At 36.5% G+C, this 21743-nt stretch overlaps 1 protein-coding gene across 4 annotated transcripts in view; it reads right to left on the bottom strand.

The window, feature by feature from the left end:
• Positions 1-855: 855 nt before the first annotated feature.
• Positions 856-21743, bottom strand: part of LOC135466463 (actin-binding LIM protein 1-like) — a 45000-nt gene continuing 24112 nt past the window's right edge. For 2 of the 4 annotated variants that reach the window (XM_064743946.1, XM_064743947.1), the window contains 15 exons: positions 19493-19978; positions 18248-18318; positions 16880-16951; positions 11062-11212; positions 10054-10104; positions 9673-9687; positions 8468-8653; positions 7980-8246; positions 7652-7753; positions 7309-7391; positions 6928-6982; positions 6668-6708; positions 6160-6249; positions 5089-5160; positions 856-4607 (listed from right to left, as the gene is read on the bottom strand). In XM_064743946.1, coding sequence (XP_064600016.1) covers positions 4494-4607; positions 5089-5160; positions 6160-6249; positions 6668-6708; positions 6928-6982; positions 7309-7391; positions 7652-7753; positions 7980-8246; positions 8468-8653; positions 9673-9687; positions 10054-10104; positions 11062-11212; positions 16880-16951; positions 18248-18318; positions 19493-19978 — 1856 coding nt within the window. In that variant the 3' untranslated portion in view covers positions 856-4493. The remainder of the gene's footprint in view (positions 4608-5088; positions 5161-6159; positions 6250-6667; positions 6709-6927; positions 6983-7308; positions 7392-7651; positions 7754-7979; positions 8247-8467; positions 8654-9672; positions 9688-10053; positions 10105-11061; positions 11213-16879; positions 16952-18247; positions 18319-19492; positions 19979-21743) is intronic. The other 2 variants (XM_064743949.1, XM_064743950.1) reach the window with 2 other exon arrangements.

The following is a 21743-nucleotide window of genomic DNA, read 5'->3' as shown; positions in this document are numbered from 1 at the left end:
GCTGGGGCAATATTGCCACTTGATCAAAGCTGTATCGTACCGCAAAAGTGTGATTTATGCTACATGCTGTTGGATTATGGACTGCAGTTTAAGAATATATTACTTGTATAAGCTATTTAATGGACAAAAAAGTCTTGTCAAAGCTAGTCAAGTGTTACATGTACAAAGCGTATTTCACTTTGACCAAGCATTGCTTTACAATGAATGGCATTTCTTTCTGAATTACTCAGATTTGCACCCCATATCATTTACACTTTTTCATCAGCCACCTAACACAGCCACATGTATGACAGGCTTTTCTCCTATTTGGTTAATTAGCAGTTCGTCAAATTATTTGAACGGCTGTTAACTGAATGGTCTTGAGGTTACAAGAGCGCTTTGATTTGGTTTAATATTTATGTAGCAAATTTGTCAACTTCAACCTCAGAAATATATATCCCCAAACTTTTGTATAGTACACGCCATACCACCACATCCAGGTTGCACTTTTCTCTACATGTCCAAAATCAACCAAGCATGACCACCACTCCTTGAGACGTGGTTGTCCCTACATGCATTCCCTTTATCTACAGCACATACAACATGATTCAAACCAAAACCTGAAACAATTTTATTGTTCAATGCTGATTAAATAGTTCCGCGGAAGGACACACATGATAAGGCTGCAGCTAAACAAGCCTACACGCGCGTGCGTCTCACAGGCTTCAAAGGTCAAGCTTGTGTGATGGTGGTGGCAGTAACGTAAAGTAAAAGGTAGAGAGCGACACATGCGCTCAAAGGAGACTGATTACCCACCCTTCTCGTCACCAAGGCCCTTGAGACCAATTTAAGCAGCAAACCTCGATAATTCCCTATGTAAGAATGACACTGAACCCATGTATCACGTGAACTATCAAACATTCAAGTAAATGCAGACTTCGATGAAATGTTAACACGGAACAAATGTTGCAAGATTCAAACAGTATCAAGATATTTTATTACTGATTGAGAAAAGCCACAATAGAGCTGGACGAACGCAGCGCTCTGGTAGTGTGACATGATATAGCTTGTGTCGGGCAGACCTCTATTACAAGGTGAATTAGGAGGTGTGCAAAACAATGGTGATCCAAGACAGAGGAGTACGAAAAACACCTACACATACAACAACAACATATCACGTATACTTGAAACCATGGATTCCAGCACCAATCACCTTCAAGATATATAGGTCAAGGGGAATTATGACATGTCACATGGCGAAGATGCGTATTTCAATATGCTCAGTTTGTTGTATCGGATAATTACAAAAAGCTTGCCCTACTAGCGCTAAGCACTGCAAAGAAAAATATTCATGAAGAAAAAAAAAAACAAATTAAAAAAATATTAAATGAAAAATTAAAAAAAAACAAAACAAATAAAAAAAAGCAATAAACAAGGCATTGCATTCAGTCCTGGAATCTGATTTCCATCAACCACAATTTCTGTTATACAAACTGTATTTAACAAGTTTATCTTGCTCCATAATATTGTTTTTGTCGTCATAAAATCAAAACATGGAGCAGATCTGATTGAAAAAGTCTGATAAATCTGAAGTTTTAAACTTTTCCTTTTTCCTGACTATTGACAAAGAACTATGAAATCATTCATCCAGGCTGTATATGTATGTAGATGTCATACAGGTATTTCAGTTAAGAGCCTGCTACCAAATCTTGATGCCCTGATCACCAGAACTGACAATATCATACACAGCTGAAGAGTAAATCATGAAATCTACATAATGCCCTTGACGAACCAAAAATGTCAGTGATGGAAAATGTAAATGCGTAATGCAACTGTCATCAAAATAACAAAGAGAACACAATATAACTTACTGTAAACATATTCTGTATAACACTATAGGGCTGCATTCCAATCCAACCCAAAATAAGAACTTTGTGAACTGGCCAATATCAGCCAACAATGACTGCCAAGGTACAAGTGAAAAAGAAAACAGCTGATTTTTTCACAACTGTCTGCATTAAAATAAGCATGTTTTAAGCATCCAATTATTAAAATTAAAACAAGAGAAAATGTCTCATGCCAACTCCTGGAGTAAACCGTTTCCAGTTCCCACTGTTTTCTTCATCCACATGCAGGTGAAGACAATTCCTCCAGTATTAATATACACACGACAGTGTTTTATACCAAGCTGCTAGAAACTTGCAAACATGGGAATACAAAACAAATGAAATATATTCTCCACATGACTTATAACCAGCCAAAGCTGCCTCGTGTTTGATGTTGGTCCAAACGAAACAGAATACATTTCTGTTCAAATAATATTTCATGATCTCAAAAATGTTGCACATCCCACACATTATTCAGTCATCAGTTGTAGAAAGTAAAATTCAAGAAATGCACATTTTCCCTATATATGCATGTGAAAGTGAGTTATTTTTTTTTCGACACACATGAATAATTTTTAAGATACGCTTTTACATGCAGCCTAAGAATTCCATGTACAGTCTCCATGGTGAAAAAATGCCCATCTTAAGATGTAATGCTTTGGAGTGATCTACAGCAAGTCGTAAGCAGCCAGAGCTATAAACTATCATGTTACAATGAAGCATGCACTTACTCCCCAAACTAAAACCCAGCAGCATAAGTCTCTACCCATGCTGGAACACATTCAGAAAAAAAAAACAAACAACTTACGATTAAGGATTTACAAAACAACATCATCAACAAGATTAACTAATGAAACAAAACTTTTATATCATACCCGATATGTATAATAACCTGTATCTACCTTCACATCTATCCTCACATTATCTGGCTCCAATATTATGCCATACAATATTATTGTGTATTCACATATACATGTACATTTATTTAAGGTAATTTATCATCCAGCTGTATTTCTGGTCAACAGGTATTTCTCCGTTAACATTAGACCTTGGCGAACTTCTACAATGTTTCCACATAATCTCTGCGCATTTTCAGTGGCACTTCACTGGGGTAGAGTCATTACCATGAAAATGCTCTTGAAATGGTTGATTTCTTTCACTAATGCAAAGGTATAAATGACAGCATAACAAAAATAATATGCAAGAGTGCTCAATACTCTTGAAAGATTGCCCTTAAATTGAATTCATGTTTAACACGTCCAGATTCTTCCCATCTTAAAAAAATAATAAATTAGCTTAAAACAGAGAAAAAAAACCCAAAGCAAATCACAAACAATGAGTCCATAATTCTAAAAAAAAAAAAGAGTACAAAACATACTGGACATGGCTTTACCAATTGCACTGTATCTTACAACCAGTATTTTATATCTAAAAGCAAATCACTACATACACTGTACAGTTAAAAGTGATACTATGTGAAAAGAAAAACAATGATCATATAAATAATAATGCTTTTTGTTTACAAGCATTATGAGGTAACTTTCATAGCTCACAAAAAAAGAAGAAAACAAAACGAAATTATAGTGTGCAGGCAATTCCTCTCAGTCCACTAATGGAAAAGAATCATGATTTCCATGGCTTTGTTCTTATTAATATAACCATAACCCTTTAGTTACTCTTTAAAAGTAGTACTCACAAAAACACCGTGTGCAAGAAAATAGGTACAATCAATATTGAATGCCATTTTGAATTTAATTTGCATATTTAAGTGGAAGAATAATTCTGAAAGCAAGGCACTAGGCAAAACATAAATAAAGTGTTCCTGCACATTGTGATAAAAATAAATATGAGAGGAACAAGACAATGCCTAGTGACTGTGGTCTATTTCCTACTTAATCACTTTCTCACAATAAAAGCTATGTACATGTTTGCACCAAATTTAATCCACTTGTCAACATTTGTTTACAAAGATGAGATAATCTAAACATCGTAAGTCCACAGACGCCATCCCCATCTACCACAAACTTCATAGCATCTTGAACAGCCCATTTCCATTTCTACTTTAGACATATACATAATACCAAAACAGTGGATGGCTCAGAAAACAGCCTTGTCTCACGCCAACATTTACATACCAGCAGTAATATAGGTCTACAGGCTTCAATGAACACAGTGATCCACGTATACAACATATTAACTATGGCAAAACTACGGGCAACTATATCCTTATGATATTTCACTATTTGTTTCACCACAGTTTAAAAAGGTGTGATTAACATGAATCGCACTGACGAAAAAAGCCAAGTAGTGGAGCACTTCCATGATACACGTAGAAGTATCTCTCACAGCTGACAGGATACATCTGACTGGTGACCAGGATTGTAGATTACCTGTCATGTACAGTATCTGGTGTGTATACAGAGGACTTGTAACGCAGGTTTTTAGCCTAAAGTAGCCAGTATCTACACATGCAGTCAGCTCTCAAAATTGTCACCAATATCAGCACATATAACGTGTATCAGTTGTTGGACGAGTACTTCTTAGCTCTCTTGCTCCAACTGACAAAATGACTGGATATGTTCTTGACTTTAGCCCCGATTTATTTCTGGTATACGTAGAAAACTGTCCTCAGTAAAGATTATTACGCCTTTTTATATCATTTCTTTTCCACTCGGCCATTTTGTAAAACTCCTCTCTACTCATTTTGAAAATGTCTTCAAATTCCTCCTTAGAAAGATGTATCTGCAAATAAGGCACATAAACAAAGTTAATGCCAAGAAAACACTGCTGAATTGAATAAATATAATTTACTTCATTGGTGTTTTAAATTGTAGGTCACTTTACATACACCAGTGGTAAAGCAACCTGCCATCTGAAGAAGCTGAAATGCACGTGAAGAGGGTAACGGCTAATGGTCAGTAGCAATAATTCATTATACTGCCTGGTCAAAAATGGATCAATATTATTCGATAATGTTATCAGAAAAGTTTCCAAAACCATTTTGTAAACCAAACCCACTTGAATACCTAAAATTTTTTTTTTTAATACATCTACACTGTATTCATGAATTTTACTGCAGTTTTTTCCTTACCTTGTCATATGAGGCTTTGCTTTGTGAAGTCTTGTTAGCACACTAAGCAAATATTGTTGATTTAATGGTGTAAATCAACAAAACAATTAATTTTATAAGCACAGAAATATGGAATTCAACCTCTGAACTCACCTCTAATCTATTTATATCAACATCCCTTGGCAGATCAAAATTTGTTATCTTCAATTTCTCGTAAGTGTAAACCTGAAACAGAAAGTAAATCAAAAAGTTGTTGCACACGTTGTTGCACACGTTGTTGCACACGTTGTTGCACACGTTGTTGCACACGTTGTTGCTCATGTATGTCTTAGGTTTCAGATCATGATTCCCATCAGATTGACAAAGTTTTATATTCAAGACAGAGACATTGGCTTTGAGTTATGTCCTATTTAAACCAAAATAAACAGACATTACATTTGGCTTCCCAGTATTATCCTGGACTAGTTAAGAATAATGCACATAGCTGAATATAAAGAAAGGATAATGTATTATAGCATGATAAAAGTAATACAGTGTGATGAGTCAGTGAAAGTGAACACTGTAAGTAAGTTGATGAATGTACTGTAGCATGATAAAAGTAATACAGTGTGATGAGTCAGTGAAAGTGAGCACTGTAAGTAAGTTGATGAATGTACTGTAGCATGATAAAAGTAATACATTGTGATAAGTCAGTGAAAGTGAGCACTGTAAGTAAGTTGATGAATGTACTGTAGCATGATAAAAGTAATACAGTGTGATAAGTCAGTGAAAGTGAGCACTGTAAGTAAGTTGATGAATGTACTGTAGCATGATAAAAGTAATACACTGTGATGAGTCAGTGAAAGCGAACACTGTAAGTAAGTTGATGAATGTACTGTAGCATGATAAAAGTAATACAGTGTGATGAGTCAGTGAAAGTGAGCACTGTAAGTAAGTTGATGAATGTACTGCAGCATGATAAAAGTAATACAGTGTGATGAGTCAGTGAAAGTGAACACTGTAAGTAAGTTGATGAATGTACTGTAGCATGATAAAAGTAATACAGTGTGATGAGTCAGTGAAAGTGAGCACTGTAAGTAAGTTGATGAATGTACTGTAGCATGATAAAAGTAATACAGTGTGATGAGTCAGTGAAAGTGAACGTGGTAAGTAAGTGTAAAGTAACTTGATGAATGTATTGTAGCATGATAAGAGAAATACAGTATGATAAGTCAGCAAACGTACAGGAGGTTCAGTTTCTGTGTGCCAGGTGCTCCTCTGAATCTTCAGTAGAGATACTCCTGGTCCAGTGCCCTCAAATATGCTAGGGGGTTTCTGAAAAAACAAACAGAAAAAATGTGTAGCTGAGATTCAAAACAATGGCTTCTATACTTGTATGTTGTTAATAGTCATTTTTTCTTTGGCATTGTTTTAATACAATCTACAGTTTTCTCATCACAGTATCAATTTAATTTTATTCAAATAACCTGCATAACTTGAACCTCTTAATTTGGGTATATTAAGTGTGTTCATGTAAAAACGTTTTCTATTTTTCTAACAGAAACACTATTACAACAAAGTGGAATCCATAGGAGCAACTCTCTATATGTTAGATTTTGCGCAGTCTATCTACCAATTCTATATAATATTTTATCCAAATGATCTGCTTTAAGTTTACTCAGTATAATCAGATATGTGTTTATTGCAAGGCAGGATCCATTGTTCATTATAAAATATTAACATCTGTCCTTACCTTAGACCCACCCTCAGTGCTCATTGATGAAGAAGAAGCATCTAAAGGAAAAGGTACAAATGAGTATTAGAATAACAGAACAGTGGAAGACGACACAGTATTACCAGATTTATCTACAGACCAATTTTGTCTAAAGGGTAGAACAAATTTTTTCTACTCAGAGACATCAATATTAACATCAGTCTAAAAGTGTGTAATAAATCAGTGAATTTGAAAATCTTCAGGTTACTGGGCAAAAGAGATGAGGTACTGTCACATACGTGTTGATCTTCTCTTCTCATCTGGCTGATCGCTGTCATCAAATTCGAAAAACCTCTGCAAGGGAGAAAAGGTAAACATGTCATGAATAACATCAGCTTTAAAAATACTGCGCAGTGAAGTTTGATAGTGAACTGTTCAAGTGAAAATTTTACGATTGCTTACACTTTTCTATGTTAATTTTATTTCTTTTCCATTTTACTCTCTTCATTTCACAACTCTTGGCTCACTTTTTCTTTAGAAAAGTGTTGAAAAATATAAGTTTACTGATTTTCCTATCAAATCCATGTCATTTGCTGGCCTTCAACCAATATTTAGGTTTTATGATTTCTACACCTATAGTATTGTAGCATTAAGGGGAGATAATTCGACATGTCACTCACATAGTCCAAATGTCCCCCATAAGCACCCTGTAATGGTAATGTAACAGACTTGGGGGTCCAGCCTCCATAACCTGGTTTAGGAGCTGTGGAATAATTTATATACTCATTAATACATCAGAATACTATCATAAACTTAAATCTTTTACATGGAAAAGAAAAAAAAGGGGCAGTCAGTTAAACGAAAGAAGGCATCACCTTTGGGTATAATGATCCCATAACTGTTTGAATATCTATTCTGTAAAATTAACCTTACTGTACTGCCAAATATGAGTTTCTTCCCTTGCAATTGCTGGCATAAATGTTAAGTTGATAGAAAACATGGTAATATATTGAGCAGTCTTACCTGGATAATTAGGGAACCTAGAGGCAGATAAAGACCTGTAACCACGGAGATCACTATCATCCCAAGAGCGGGGACGTGGCCTGTCCAGGAATCGTGATGGAGCTGAAACATACCAAACATCGTATAAAGATTTACACAGTTATAGTCTCTGTGAAGACCTGAGATCCCATAATAAAGTTTTACCTTCATATTAAAATAATACATACACATAAACATCATGTTAAATTTCACTTTCATATTAGTCTAAGAATTAGTCTATGTTGTTTATACTTGGGTATCACAACATCTGGTGTCATATTAAAAGGGTCCAATTAAAGAGGGCTCTTACAGGCAAACATAGGAGATTGATAGCGGGTCCTGTAGCGGGGCTCATAGCTGGCACTGGGGACACGTGAGGCCTTCCATGGATCGAGTGGGGAGGGAACAACCACCTTCCTATCCTCAAGGCTCTTGAGGATGGCCTGGGCTATGGAGGACTTGGCGTCTAGTTTAGATAGCTCCTCAATCTCCCGCTTCACCTGAGGGTTCTCCTTCGGCAGCATCTCTTCCTCGTCGTCATCATCTGCCAAGCCACGACTCTTCTTACGCTCCCGTACTGCACACACAAAACATACACAAATAACACATCTCTTCTGCCAGGACAGATGAAAACAAAAAGAAGAGAAAAATGTGATTACCTATAAATACTTTTCATACTAGTACAGGAAATGCGAGTGCATAAGTTCAAGTTTAAGATATTCATTTCTTTTCTGACTTACCCAATATTTCAAATGAAATGAGATCAAAAAAGTCCTAAGAAACCCAGTGTATACATACATATTTCAGGTAGGAGAGCAGCAGGTGAGGGGGGTCCGGGCCAGTCCTCCCTATCTATCTTGGCAATCTCTTTCGGCTGTGGAGGTCTGGCTGACGGGTACATGCTCATCTTTACAGGCTCTTCGTTCTTCAGGTCAACAGGAGAGGTGGCAGGTACCTTCACCACCTTCTTACCCTGCCCGGATGCTAAAACACAACAGCATATGCTGTGTAATGCCTCCACAAACTGATAAAAGTCACCAAAACTAACACAGTATTTTGCCTCCACCAAAACTAACTAAGAGACAGAACACTGGATTATGTAATGGAGCAACAACCCCTCATATTGATAGGTATCTTTCATGAATACAGTGGTAATACAGAGCTAAGAAATAAACAGAATAAGAATATCAAAGGAGCATAATACTGTGTAAATTAGCTCCAAATTAAACTCATGAACTTCGTATTGCTGTTTAATGCCAAACTCAAATATTTTTCTCCGGTGCAACTGCAGTAAGTATTATGGGTGGAGGGGCACCCAGAGTACACAAAGGCCCTGGACAAGTTACTGATGGATTTTCTCATGTGACATACCTATATGCACACCACACTGCTGAAGTACAGGTAATCTCAACAAAGGTGACATGACAAAAACAGACCCATGAATACCAGTCATTACTTTTTGTCACCAAAACCCCTTGAACATTGAGTGAGTGAGTGAGTGCTTGGGATTTAACAATTTTTCAGTCATATGACGACTCTTTTGGTGCTGCTTCTCTGAGACGACTTACCGAAGGCAAGTAAGCCACCCCATCCGAGCCATTATACTGATACAGGTCAACAAGTTGTTGCACTATCTCCTTTATGGTGAACGTCAAGCGAGGAAGTTACAAATTCCTCTTTTTTAAAGGTCTTAGGTGTGACCCAACCCAGGATTGACCCTGAATCTACTGCTCCCGACACGGACACTCTACCAGCTGTGCCATCGAGGCCAGTTTTAACATTGAGAGCGGTGCTCCAAATTATAAGCAAATTGCAGGAGGCAAATTACAAAGACATTAAATTAACTAGTAAAACTTCTTGCCAAACTTTTGCCTAACTGTTATGTCCCAGCTTGGATGAACAAAGCTAGCTTTTATAGTCTTCCACTTATTAATATTTTGACTTATATAATGTAATCATTAAAACAGGTTTTCGAGTCTGGTGACAGGTAGGTTGATACCTACCTAATGCACTCATCCCTGTAAAAAAAAAACAGAAATTCAAGTTTAAGATGGAAATCAAGGGAGATAACTCCTGTACACAAAGGCAATGGAGATTTACAATACCTTTAAATTAATGTACAATTGCTGGTGTTCCTCAGCAAATTACTAATAAAGCACAACAAGACTGTTTAACATTTACATTTTGACATTTAACTACCTAATAATTTATTTATGTTGGAGAGACAAGGGTCATGCTTATGTGTTTTTCAACCTTAGTCATCTTCAGATGCTGGCAATATAAAATGTTGAAATATTGAGTCAACATGAATTTAACATTCTTTGTAATCATGTGACTTGTATAAAACAAATCAAAAAAACTTCAGGCGTTTATCCTGTATATACCTTTCTTATGCTTCATCCATGTTGGTGGCTCCATGGAATATGTGAAATTTTCTGAAGGGAAATATACTTCATTAATTATGATAATACAGAAACAAAAACTGACATGAATCTGAGGAACAGCTTTTTTCATCCAACATGTGTTAACTATTTTTCAATCCTGATTCCAAAAGTTTCCTTGAACTACATGTATATATAGGCCTATATATTAAGAAACGTGAACAATCAAATTTTAAATACTTCATAAGAAAAGCAGTTTCATATTCCTTCATAATCCACAAATACAAAATGATAAGCCATGCATTATGATGCATTGTACTTGCACATTTGCATATAACTAGACTTACAGAAACACAAGCTGTGTTCACCATAGAAAGCAACATAACACTGTTAATACTTTCACACTGTAATGTATTAAAACATCATTATTTTTTATTACAGCTACCCTATAGATGTATTTTTGTGTTTGGAGCTTGCCAGATAACATGAAGTTACATCTGCATAGCACATCTTCCCCTGCTACTCTGTGGGAATCCAATTACACAGGTCAACAGAATATTACTGGCCTCATAATCATCTACACATAGAAAGGCAGAGTGCCAACTAATGAAAGGAGATGAAATGGGGGACAGGGGAGACAAAACAGCCCCTAAGGAAGGGAGATCAAAGCCTCCTGCCCTTAGGGGTGCTTTCTGGTTGAAGGCTTTACCCACTGCTGGCCTGGCATGGCATCATCCCTTACATGATATTAACTACAAATGAGCCTTAGTTCAAATGTAGAGCAAGCGAATACTACAGGCCAGGAATCCTTGAGAGACAAGAGTCAATAACTGTATCATGGACATATGTGTATGCCTACATCCAACACAAGTGCCAAGACATGATGGATGTGAAACCCAGACTATCTCACAACAGATGGATTCTGATGATGCTTGTATGAGTAAAAAAGAGAAAAGGAAAAAAAAAAAAAAAAAAAACATATCATGGTAGCAAGCAATTAGTAAAACTGACCTGGTCTAGCGAAGTTGGGGGATCGCTGAGCCTGGGTGGGATTTGAGGCTGGTCGCTTCAGGTAACCCGTAGTACTCTCCTTTAGATAACTTGTGTTGTAAAATTTTCCGAAGTTCACCTCATTCCTCCTTGACATAGACCCAGAGTCCTGCTAAAGCAATGCGAGGAGAAATTATACAGGTCATAAAGTAACCTTAATATGCTTAAAGTCCTGAGAACGTTTCTTTACAAATTACTGTTAAATACAAAAAAAAAACATACACTACTCAGTTAAAACTTCCACAGAACAAAAAAAAAAAACAGTGCTAAACAATTAATTTAGATCAGAGACAAAATTCATCATCATAATCATACATGGATATATAATGTCAACAATTACAAAAAAGGATAATTATTTCGACTGTGATAGCAAAAACCTTAAAAAATATCAAAATAAGTTAATTTTAGGATGTGTATGTTTTACCAGACGAAAAGTGAAACATTCAAAGAAGCATGGAGGGAGGGCCATAAAGGTGTACCCGTCAGATAGAAAATGATAGTAATGACTGTTGTACATGTATACCTAGATGTGTACATAAATAACAAGAACACTGCCACTGTGCCATATCAGTGAAGAGAGATACATCTACATTTAGTAGAAAAAGACACAAAATAGAATTCAAAGGTTTAACATTAAATAGCTAGTACATGTTAAGGCTACACATATATTTATTCTTAATATGTTACATGACAGGTTGTAATATCTGATAACAAAAGCCGATAACAAAAAGCTAATAACCATATCAGTGGTGATAAACAGATACAGGATGTACAAGAGGGATGAGTAATTAGGTACACATGTTCAGCAAAAACAATGTGATGATGATATCATAACACCTCAAAAAAAGTGCACAGGACAAGAACAAAACAAGTCAATGCACCACACCATTCTGTTCAAAAAAAAAAAAAAATTGCAGCTTAAAAAATAAAAATGCAGCTTATTTCCCAATTAAACATTAGGACAGAAGCCATTTATATGCACACCGTGAAAAGACTGAAAGCATTTTCAGAGAAGTGAATGACACTTATAAAAACTTTGAGGAAATAGCAACCAGATTTAAGAACACAAATCCTTTCCACACAAAGCCGACATAAGCAATTAAGAAATAATAAATAAATACATGAACCCAGAAAGATGCAGTCAGAAAACAAAATCAGCTGCTGTGAGGCAACCAGGTTTACTCGTTACTAAAAGGAAATCATAAATAAAACTGAAAAGAAACTATGTTCATTTACAAAATTCACTTAAAGCACTGTATTCAAGGCATCAGGAAGTTTTTGCAACACACAGTCTACAGTCTGATTCAAGTCCACAGTCTGATTAAAATCGAAAATCTTCTAGCCACATCTCTGCATTGACACACAAGTGGTCATTAAAAAGAGCTAGTGGTGGTTGATATAAGTTCACGTAATTGCCCAGCACATGTGCATGTCACACAAATGTTTATAATATTCAATGAAATGAAAAGAAGAACATTGTCTGAAAAAAAATTACTCTAAACAAATCTATCCTTTTATATGGTTCCATTATAGTATTAAATCAAAATGGCAACAGCAGTAAAATGTGAAAATCACGACTGTTACTATATTAATAAATTAGGGCGTAGTAATATGACTGTTTGCTTAGGTAAAGGTGGTATTATACCTGTATGGAATAACTGATACATGATTTACAGGTACATGGACAATGTGATAGGGTTAAATACATGCATGTTCAATTGGCTTTAGCTGTGGTGAACGGCCATGGACACAGAGCGGGAAGCATCTATCTACTGAGCTTATAGGATGTGCACACTATCATAGGACAAGAGCAAAACAGACACATGAAATCTATTATACAAGTAGTCTGAGAATGAGATGGAAATGAAATCTTGGCTATGAGTTAACATGATTACACTTTCCAATTCTGTTAAGCTTAAAAACATGTTGTCTGGTTGACCACAACCTTTAATACAACTATTGACTCATCTTGTAGCTGATGATAAACTATTGATCCAGTCAAAGCCAAGCCATTTGTAGAAGACTGAGATGATACTGATGTTACAATAACAGTGACATCTGTTGATGAAGATGAAAGAAATTATGGAAATCGAGAGAGTGGCTTTGATATTAGATTTCCTTTCGTTATACTACACTGTGAATACAGCTCAGTCCTAATAGTAGTCAGCTGAGGGGGGGACGGGGGGGAGGGGAGGTGTACATCAATGTGCAGAATCATCAGTATTAGTGGCCTTCATTGAGCTCATTTTCCCCTGCAATCTTGCATAATGAAGAGGTATGAAATATGGTCAGTGTACTTTCTGTACCTGTCCTCAAAGGGACATAAAGAGAAAAGGGACTGATTTCTGTGGGCATGATCACCTGACTGGCTACAATGCTTCCTTAAACAACCTCCATGTACCTTAACTCTTAGCTGGAACAAGCAAACCTACAGCTTTATAGGACGACACGATCGTTGTTCGTTTTGTTCGTGGGGATGATGCTCTTCTTGTTTTTTTTCATCACTGGTTACATTCTTGAAATGTGTATTCGGCTGTACATGTGACATTTTCTCACTGATTATTCAAAGGTGATTTGAAATGGTGATTTACTAGTTAACAATGTACAGGAGTTTGAATACTACAATTTTGGTCACGCTACACACGAGAAAAACACAGTATACATGAGGTAGATAACTCATGGCAGACCAAGTGACCTGCATGGACTTTAGTTTAAAGCAGACTGTGGACTGGTGTGGAGTGTGCAGACAGACACATTGTGCAGTATTTGATAATCGCGCAGTACAAACCTGCTGTTTGTTGTTATTATACCAGGGAAAACACATCCCTGGGAAACCTCCTAGAGAACACTACAAACCAGACCAAATACATGTATAGCCATCAGATCATCAACACAGCCATCTAGCTCAAAGCTGGTTTTGTACACTAGCCAGGAAAACAGAAGGCGAGTCCAAGAACATACATGTATACACAAGTAGATGTACTTGTAGAAGGTTTACATAGCACCAATGCTCCATCATGGCTGATGTCTTGTAGATTACAGGTAGATGCACTCAAACCTACATGTATATACTGTAATTCTTCAACCTTATAGCACATTTGCAAGGTGTTTATTCAGCATATTGTGAAGGCATTATTTTGAGCTGACTGAAAAAATTTATACTTATTGTGAAGCCCTGAAACTGGCCAATCCAAATAATGTAGTTGTGTCTCCAAAAATCAAATCAAAAATGTGCATAAATTGCACAAGTTGATTTTTCATATGAGAAAAGGTTGAGGAATTACGGTGTCACAACACAAGTAAGTTATGATCTAATAACCGGGATGCACCAACACTTCTTGAAGCCAAACATCTTTGAATTATATTATACAGCGTTATTCACATTCCTGGCGGAACAGCATTAGGTCACCTGGCAGTGAGTTAATGAATGTGCCTTCATCAATATATTAGTGGGTTGTGGAACAGTTATGATTCGATTATAAACAAAAAAGATATGAAACATGCCACATAAAGAATGTTGACACCCTTATTAACTGCATGTATATCACATGTAAAAATACTAGATATATAGATGTAATAGTGCACTTCAAAATACACATGTATCATACAGTACATGTGTAACTACCAAATACATTTCATAGAGTATACGTACGTGTGGACAACATATAGCAAAACAGCACAGTTAAAAAACAAGAATAAAGCCCTGAAGCTTATAATAAAATTTTGCTCACAGATAATCCATTCAGAATACCACAAAACAGAAAAGGATTTATTTTAACAACAGGAAGAAAATCAGAGAACATACATTGGATTACCATATGAATGAAACAAAACAAGACAGTGAGTTCACATGGCAGTATTATTTTCAGTCCCACTACCCTGTTTTCACATGTAGGTTGTGAATATGACAGGGACGGCACTTACTTGGCCTTAGTCCTTCTTTCCACATTTTTTTCTTATGTAAATAGGTCAAGCTTTAAAATTTAAAGAATACATGAGGTATTGTTTTTAGTGTTGTGTTAATATATTTATTCTTTATTTTGATGCGACACTGAAGTACACGTCATTTGTTTTATACACAGGTACTATAAAATGTTTTGTGAAAGTATTGGGGAGGAACGGTTTCATTGTAAAGATATAAATTTTAACTTGGATAAAATAAACATATCATTATACGTTATTATTATTGCATTTAAGAAGCTGAAGACAATTGTTTCTAGTCTTGAAAGTGTATTCATATGCAAACATAACAATAAACCTGCTGTGATGCTCTGCCGTGTTAGATGTCATAAACTACAGTCCATCCTAAAACTTGTCCACCACAATAAAACAATGCATAGAGCAGAATTATGTGACTCTATTGTGCTATTTACTCTGAATTTTTAAAGCTTTTTGATTTATTTTTAAAGCTTAAAATTTATTTTCAAAATTTAAAAAAAAAGTTTAAAAAGCTTCCAAAAGCAACTTTCAAAGCTCAAAACTCGTGTTTAAAGCTTTGAAAATAGAGAATATATAGTAGAACAGTACCCCACAAAGAACTGATCATTCAAAAGGCTTCTACAGATGTAGAAGATAAAGGGGAATGTTGCATGTAATCTCCTGAGGCCTGTATACCAAGAGAACAGAGAGATGAGCACGTAGTAGAGACTCAGGCATGAGTCAGGGGAACAGACACATCATGAGCACTGCTGACTATGGGCACCCAGAATTTCTCCTACTGATTTATGGGAGAACTACATGCTGCGATCAATTCAGTACACTGTCACAGTCAGCTGAAGCCCCAGGGCTACATATACATGTACACGTATCTGTCACGATCAAAGTTGGCAAATTTCTTCACTTGATAAATTACGTGCAACATGTCTTCATAAATGTACGTGTCTTCTCACATCCATTTTTAACAATGAAATACACGTGTTCAATAATATTTTCAGCCGCTGTTTGGCGTTGTGATAAGCAGCTCTTTTCGAGAACATGTTATTGTTGTTGAGGATAGTGTACTTCTTGATTTTGATTATAGGGTGTGTTTTTTAAAAATTCGCATGCATCACAGCTGAGAACACCACATTGGTCATAAAAAATGCACATCAGGTAGCCATATCACCTGCCAGGATTTTCATTACACTGTACATCAAACACTTATCACATCTTAAAAAATCAACACGAGTCAAAAGACAATAAAAGGTATGAAAAACAATTTTATAACTTCTGAATTTGTCAAATCTGAAAATGAGACAAACCACATTTCATATACAAGCTATAAGCAAAGCAAAAATACATACACAATAAATGTATCTTGTAATGTAAGAATATTTGAAAGCGAATAGTGAATGAAGAGTGATTGACCCTAACCCAGTTAGGATAAATCGTTACAAGATGATACAGCCCTCGCAAATCTCTTCCACGTAAACTCTTACAAAATAAATGAAAAAAAAAATTCTGACATTTAAAATCTTTTCTGATGGACTTGCAAAGGTTGGATATTCCTAGGTCTGATTACCATTTGTTTGGCATGTTTATTTCATCTGGCTTTTGTCTAAAATATAAATAAGATCCTACAAAATACTGTAGCAATGTCTATACTCTTGTCAAGGGACAAATGTCTTTCATGCTGATAAAGAACTGAACCACAAAACACAGTCGAATAACAATCAAATGATAATCTGGAAATCTTGAAGAGAAGAAACTGATTTTTTTTTCCGTCCAGACACTCCCTACTACTAATTGCTGAGATGAATTGCGAGGGCTGTGGCGGTTATTGCATATACTGGACACATACCAACATGAATCTGCCCATACTACTGGTGGTGGACCGCGACAACAATGAGAGTGAGGGACTCAGGCTACGAAACTGAAAAGTGCAACAACACCAAAGCAGGTGGAGAAAAGAAAAGAAATTAGCAATCAAGTCACACACAATAAAGCATTACTCAAAGACAGCACCAAAACCATGTTACAACAATAATGGCAATGAAAGCAATGATGGAATTGTTTTTGCACAAGAATGAAACTTGATTAACTTAAAAAACATTTTTCAAAATATCATATTTATTCAAGAAATTTCTCAAGAACCAGGATATCAACATAATGTACTATAAATTAGCCACTTGCCCAAATAATGAACCTGAAAGGAAGAGGGGCAGATATTAAAATGATTTTAGCGCCTTTAGTGACTTTCTTTCTTTACTTGGCAAGAATTCTGGGGGTACTTAAATGTAAAACCCAATCACATCTCCCCACACACCAGCCTCACATAAATAGAGAAAATGTTTTTTGGAGAAAGTTACACAATCCAAATTTATGATTAGGTTTGGACAACTAATGTATTTCCTGTCTGGATGCATAGTGAAGCTCTGCTGCTCAAGTCTACATGTTCTTAATCGTTTATTTACAGAGTTGCTGTTGTGGTTGACCAGGCCTCACCTTAGAGTCAGACAGTGTCTGGTACCTGCCTATTACTGACATTTTCATCAGGCCTGCCCTCTGTCAACACTAATATTGACTTTTAATTAACACTCACAAGCTAAATGGAGCCAGTCATACCTGTACCTATATTTTTTAAATTTCTAAGATGCTGGTGGATTGTTTTTTTTTGGGTGTGTTTTTAAACTGTTAAACATATAAACACTACCCTAACCTCAGATCCATGTGCTGCGGTTAGCTAAATTTTATGAGAAAAGTTAAATACTTTAAATGAGTTTTACTCTAGCAGGTTCATGTTTTTCTTTTTTGAAATTTACTTACAGTATCCCAATTTGTGGAACTAAATTTAGCAAAGTCTCTGCAGGCACATTACTACAGTATCTATCTATCAGCTTGACTAACATAAAACAAGAAGCACTGTCTAGAAAAGCAGAATATCTACATGTTACCACACCACTGCTACCAAAACCACACCATTTACAGACATTTAAACCAAACTAAGCCTGGGAAGGCAAAAATCCTCAGCAGGGACAAAAACAACCCATTACCCAATGCCTGAAGAGTGGGATTAGTATAGAGTGTGACCCTTAAACTGGGGATCTTTAACAACCACACACCAAGCTGGCAAGACGAACATTTGATTCAAACTTGATGACAGTGACCATTATATTTCTACAGGCTTTGCCCATAAAATCTTGAGCCTTTCCAAATGACCTTGACCTACCTGTTCTTCTGTTGGTGACAATCCTTCATCGTCACTTTCGCCTTGACTCTGGTCTGTGGTAGAGCCAGGACCTAAAGACATACACCAAGAGATACATGTTTACATATCAACTTGTGGAAACAAATGTTTCAACAATGAAACAAAGTACATATGGGAAAGGATTTAACAAAACAAATGTATCCACTGCCATCAGCATATCACATCCAGTAGGCAGATTTCATTCCATTAATTTGTTTTTGCACAGTATAATCTATATTCCTGCAATGATGCACTGGTTCCGTATCACAACCAATCAAGGGAAGACCAAAGGATGATAGAATTATAGTTGACAATATTCTAGAAATTTAAGACAACAAGATAACTGCAAATCCGGAATTAACATAAATAAAAACAACACCAGTCTGAGTGCAGAGTTAACTGTCACCACATGGTACCAGTATCATTTGTCCACACAATGCACATCATATCATTAAACTCAAACATAAAATCTTCAGGTTTACCCACTCGCATCAAATGAGAAAGACACCCTCTTTGTAATCTTGGCCATTGCATATCCATGGACATCACTGAATAGTGCAGTGAAATGTATGAAGATGGCTGTAAAAGCAGTTTGTGTAAATACTCACAAATACATATGTATGCAGTTGTGTGTTTGCTATTCAACAGAATCGAGGTTAGAAGCCTGGCGTCCATATGTACATGTGTTGTGATCACTGAAACATTGGGGAACTTTCAGGAAGGGCCCTGTGGTCCAGTTTCCTGGCTGAACTGGGTTGTAAATTCCACAGTCCATATTCTGTTAGGCATTCATGTTCATGTACAACAAGTCAAGGGGATTCCTCTGGATTTTCAATATATATAGACTTGTATATTGTGCAGACTCTGGGTTTCATGCCTATGGAAGTAACACATCCAAGTAGACACATATGGATGTATGTATACATGCATATGATTATACCAATTTTGTGGAGGAAAGGGTATTAAAAGGTACAATAGATACGGTATTAAAAAGTACAATAGATATAGTTCCAAATCAATTTTCCTGAAATTAAATGAATGCCTAAAAATTAAAACAGCTCCACACATCTTTGTGGAAATATTCATATCACCCTGACAAACTGTTGAAGTTATGGGAAGTCAATATTTAGCAAAGTTCTACATGTACATGTATGAAACTGCACAAGAAACAGCCTTGTTGGACAAGAGTGGATAGTAGACAAAAATAAGGGCAATAATCATACTTACTGAGAGGAGGGCTAACTGATGGCCCATTGACCATGCCATTGGGGGCAGGGGTGGACGTTGCCTGTGGTCCAGGGATGTGATTGGTTGCATTCTGTAGCGGTGTCACAGGTTCAAATTGTGCCGTCTTTGTTTGTTTAATTGGCGTAACTTGACTAGATATATTTTTATTGTTCTCCTTATTATCAAAACTGGTGTCAATTGTCAACTCCTTTGTCACGTCAAAGGTAGTTTCCTTCTTCTGAGAAGGAGTGCTGGTTTTCTTGGTGGGTGTGACTTCCACCTTCGGCACGGGTTTTGGTTGGTCCATTTTTTCCTGGACTTCCACCTGGACAGGAGGCTGTTTTGTGGGGGATTCCCTTGTTGGCGACTGCTTTGTTTTCTTGGACCGACCTTTTGAGGAGTGCTTAGGAGGCGGGCGTTTTGGGGACGTTTCTTCTGAAGGGTTATCGGTGCCATCTTCCCGGCGGTGTTTTCCTTGTTTTGCCCCTATAAAAAGAGAAGAGGATTCATGTAATGTGAACTTCAATGTAAGTGTCATCCTGAACTGCTAATGGCAAAATCAAAGGAACTATGTCAAATGGACAAAGACTACAATTTACATTTTTGTGGACACACATGTAAGAGGAAATTTTGACAATACTTCTCCTCAAAACAATACTCAAAACAAGGCAGTGCATGAAAAACCTTAATAACTGTGCTTACTTAACGTACATGAAGCATTTTAGACCGTATACATCCGGGCGTTTCACCTGCCTGCAGGCATGGTGAGCAATTGGCGTGAAAAATACAATGTAACATGGGAACGTTTAGGGAAATGAACAATATTGGCCGACAGTCTGATATTATCATCTGATGATGATAACTGGACATTTTACACGTTAAACAGAATAGTCTGTGCATCATATCTAAACTGTAAATGTCAACAAATCTCAATTTGGAATTGCATGTATGACTTTTGCATTAACCTCTATGTTAGATAATATTTTCTAAACTGTGTCTGATGAAGTAAGGCAGGTACATGTAGGTGTAAGTAAAATTACAAATTCCCTGATGTTAACAGTCTTGAATACCATCAAACTAACATTAATACCCATCTAATTTAACAAATGTTCACATTTACAGCTATATCTAACCCATGATTATTTATTCTACACATACTATATGTATATGCATGTCACCCAGGATAAAACAGAGAAGAGATGCTACAAAGTCTGATAATTTATATATTTATCTGACTGGTGTTTTCACCATGCTCAAGAATATTTCACTTATAGGACAGCAGGCAGCATTATGGTGGGAGGAAACCGGGCAGAGCTCTGGGGAAACCCATGACCATACACAAGTTGCTGCAGAACCTTCCCATGCACGGCCGGAGAGGAAATTGGCACAAGTGGGACTCGAACTCAAAGTGACTGCATTCGTGAGAGGTTTGTGGGTCATTGCGCCGGGCTGGTGTTCCAATCCCCAAAATTTGCATGAAACCATAGCCAAATTCATAACCTGGTCAGCTGATAATCACAGAGGAGGTTTTATCCTCTGAATAGGATCTGAACAACAGCCTGTGCATGAATGATCCAAGTATTGGGTAACATCAGGTGTAGCCTGTCTGAAGAAGTGTGTGATGTAACATCTGCCTGTTATAACACTGTCTGGAAAATGGATTAGTCCACACACAGGCTGAGCGCTGCCAGGAGACTAGCCCTTAAGGTCAAATTAACCTACCAGTAACCTACATGTACCAGTAATAAAGGGAATACTGTAAACAGCCTAAAATTTCATGGATGACTAAGTTGCCTATTTTTCTCAATTTTAGGAATTTTAGGTACATGTCATCTAGTTATGAGAGTAAGTTTTAACATTTACATCTATCTGTCTCTAAAAATGCGTTTTATTGGAAGCAAAATTTTAAATCGTTTAGAAAACTGAATACTGCCACCATGTGTAACTAATCACTTATTACCATACCTGGGTGATGTAATATTTCCACTGCCTATCATGTACATGTATATCTTCCAATATGAACTGAACACATCACAGATACTGTAAAGTGTATATAGGCATTCATACATGATGTACATGTGCAATGTATCCTTGTGATGCTTAGTTTTTACTTATCCGTTCAACCATGTGCATATGATTAATGTTTTACAGCGCACACAAGTTAAGAATGTCAAATATTGCCCATAAAATGTTGTTTGAATTTGAGAATCAAAGCAAGTAAAAGAACAATTTAACAGCATAGAACATCTCA

The sequence above is a fragment of the Liolophura sinensis genome, chromosome 6 (assembly GCF_032854445.1).
Source record: "Liolophura sinensis isolate JHLJ2023 chromosome 6, CUHK_Ljap_v2, whole genome shotgun sequence".
Classification (NCBI taxonomy): Eukaryota; Metazoa; Mollusca; class Polyplacophora; order Chitonida; family Chitonidae; genus Liolophura; species Liolophura sinensis.
Note: the sequence above shows the minus strand (reverse complement) of the source record. Positions and strands in the feature narration are given on the sequence as shown.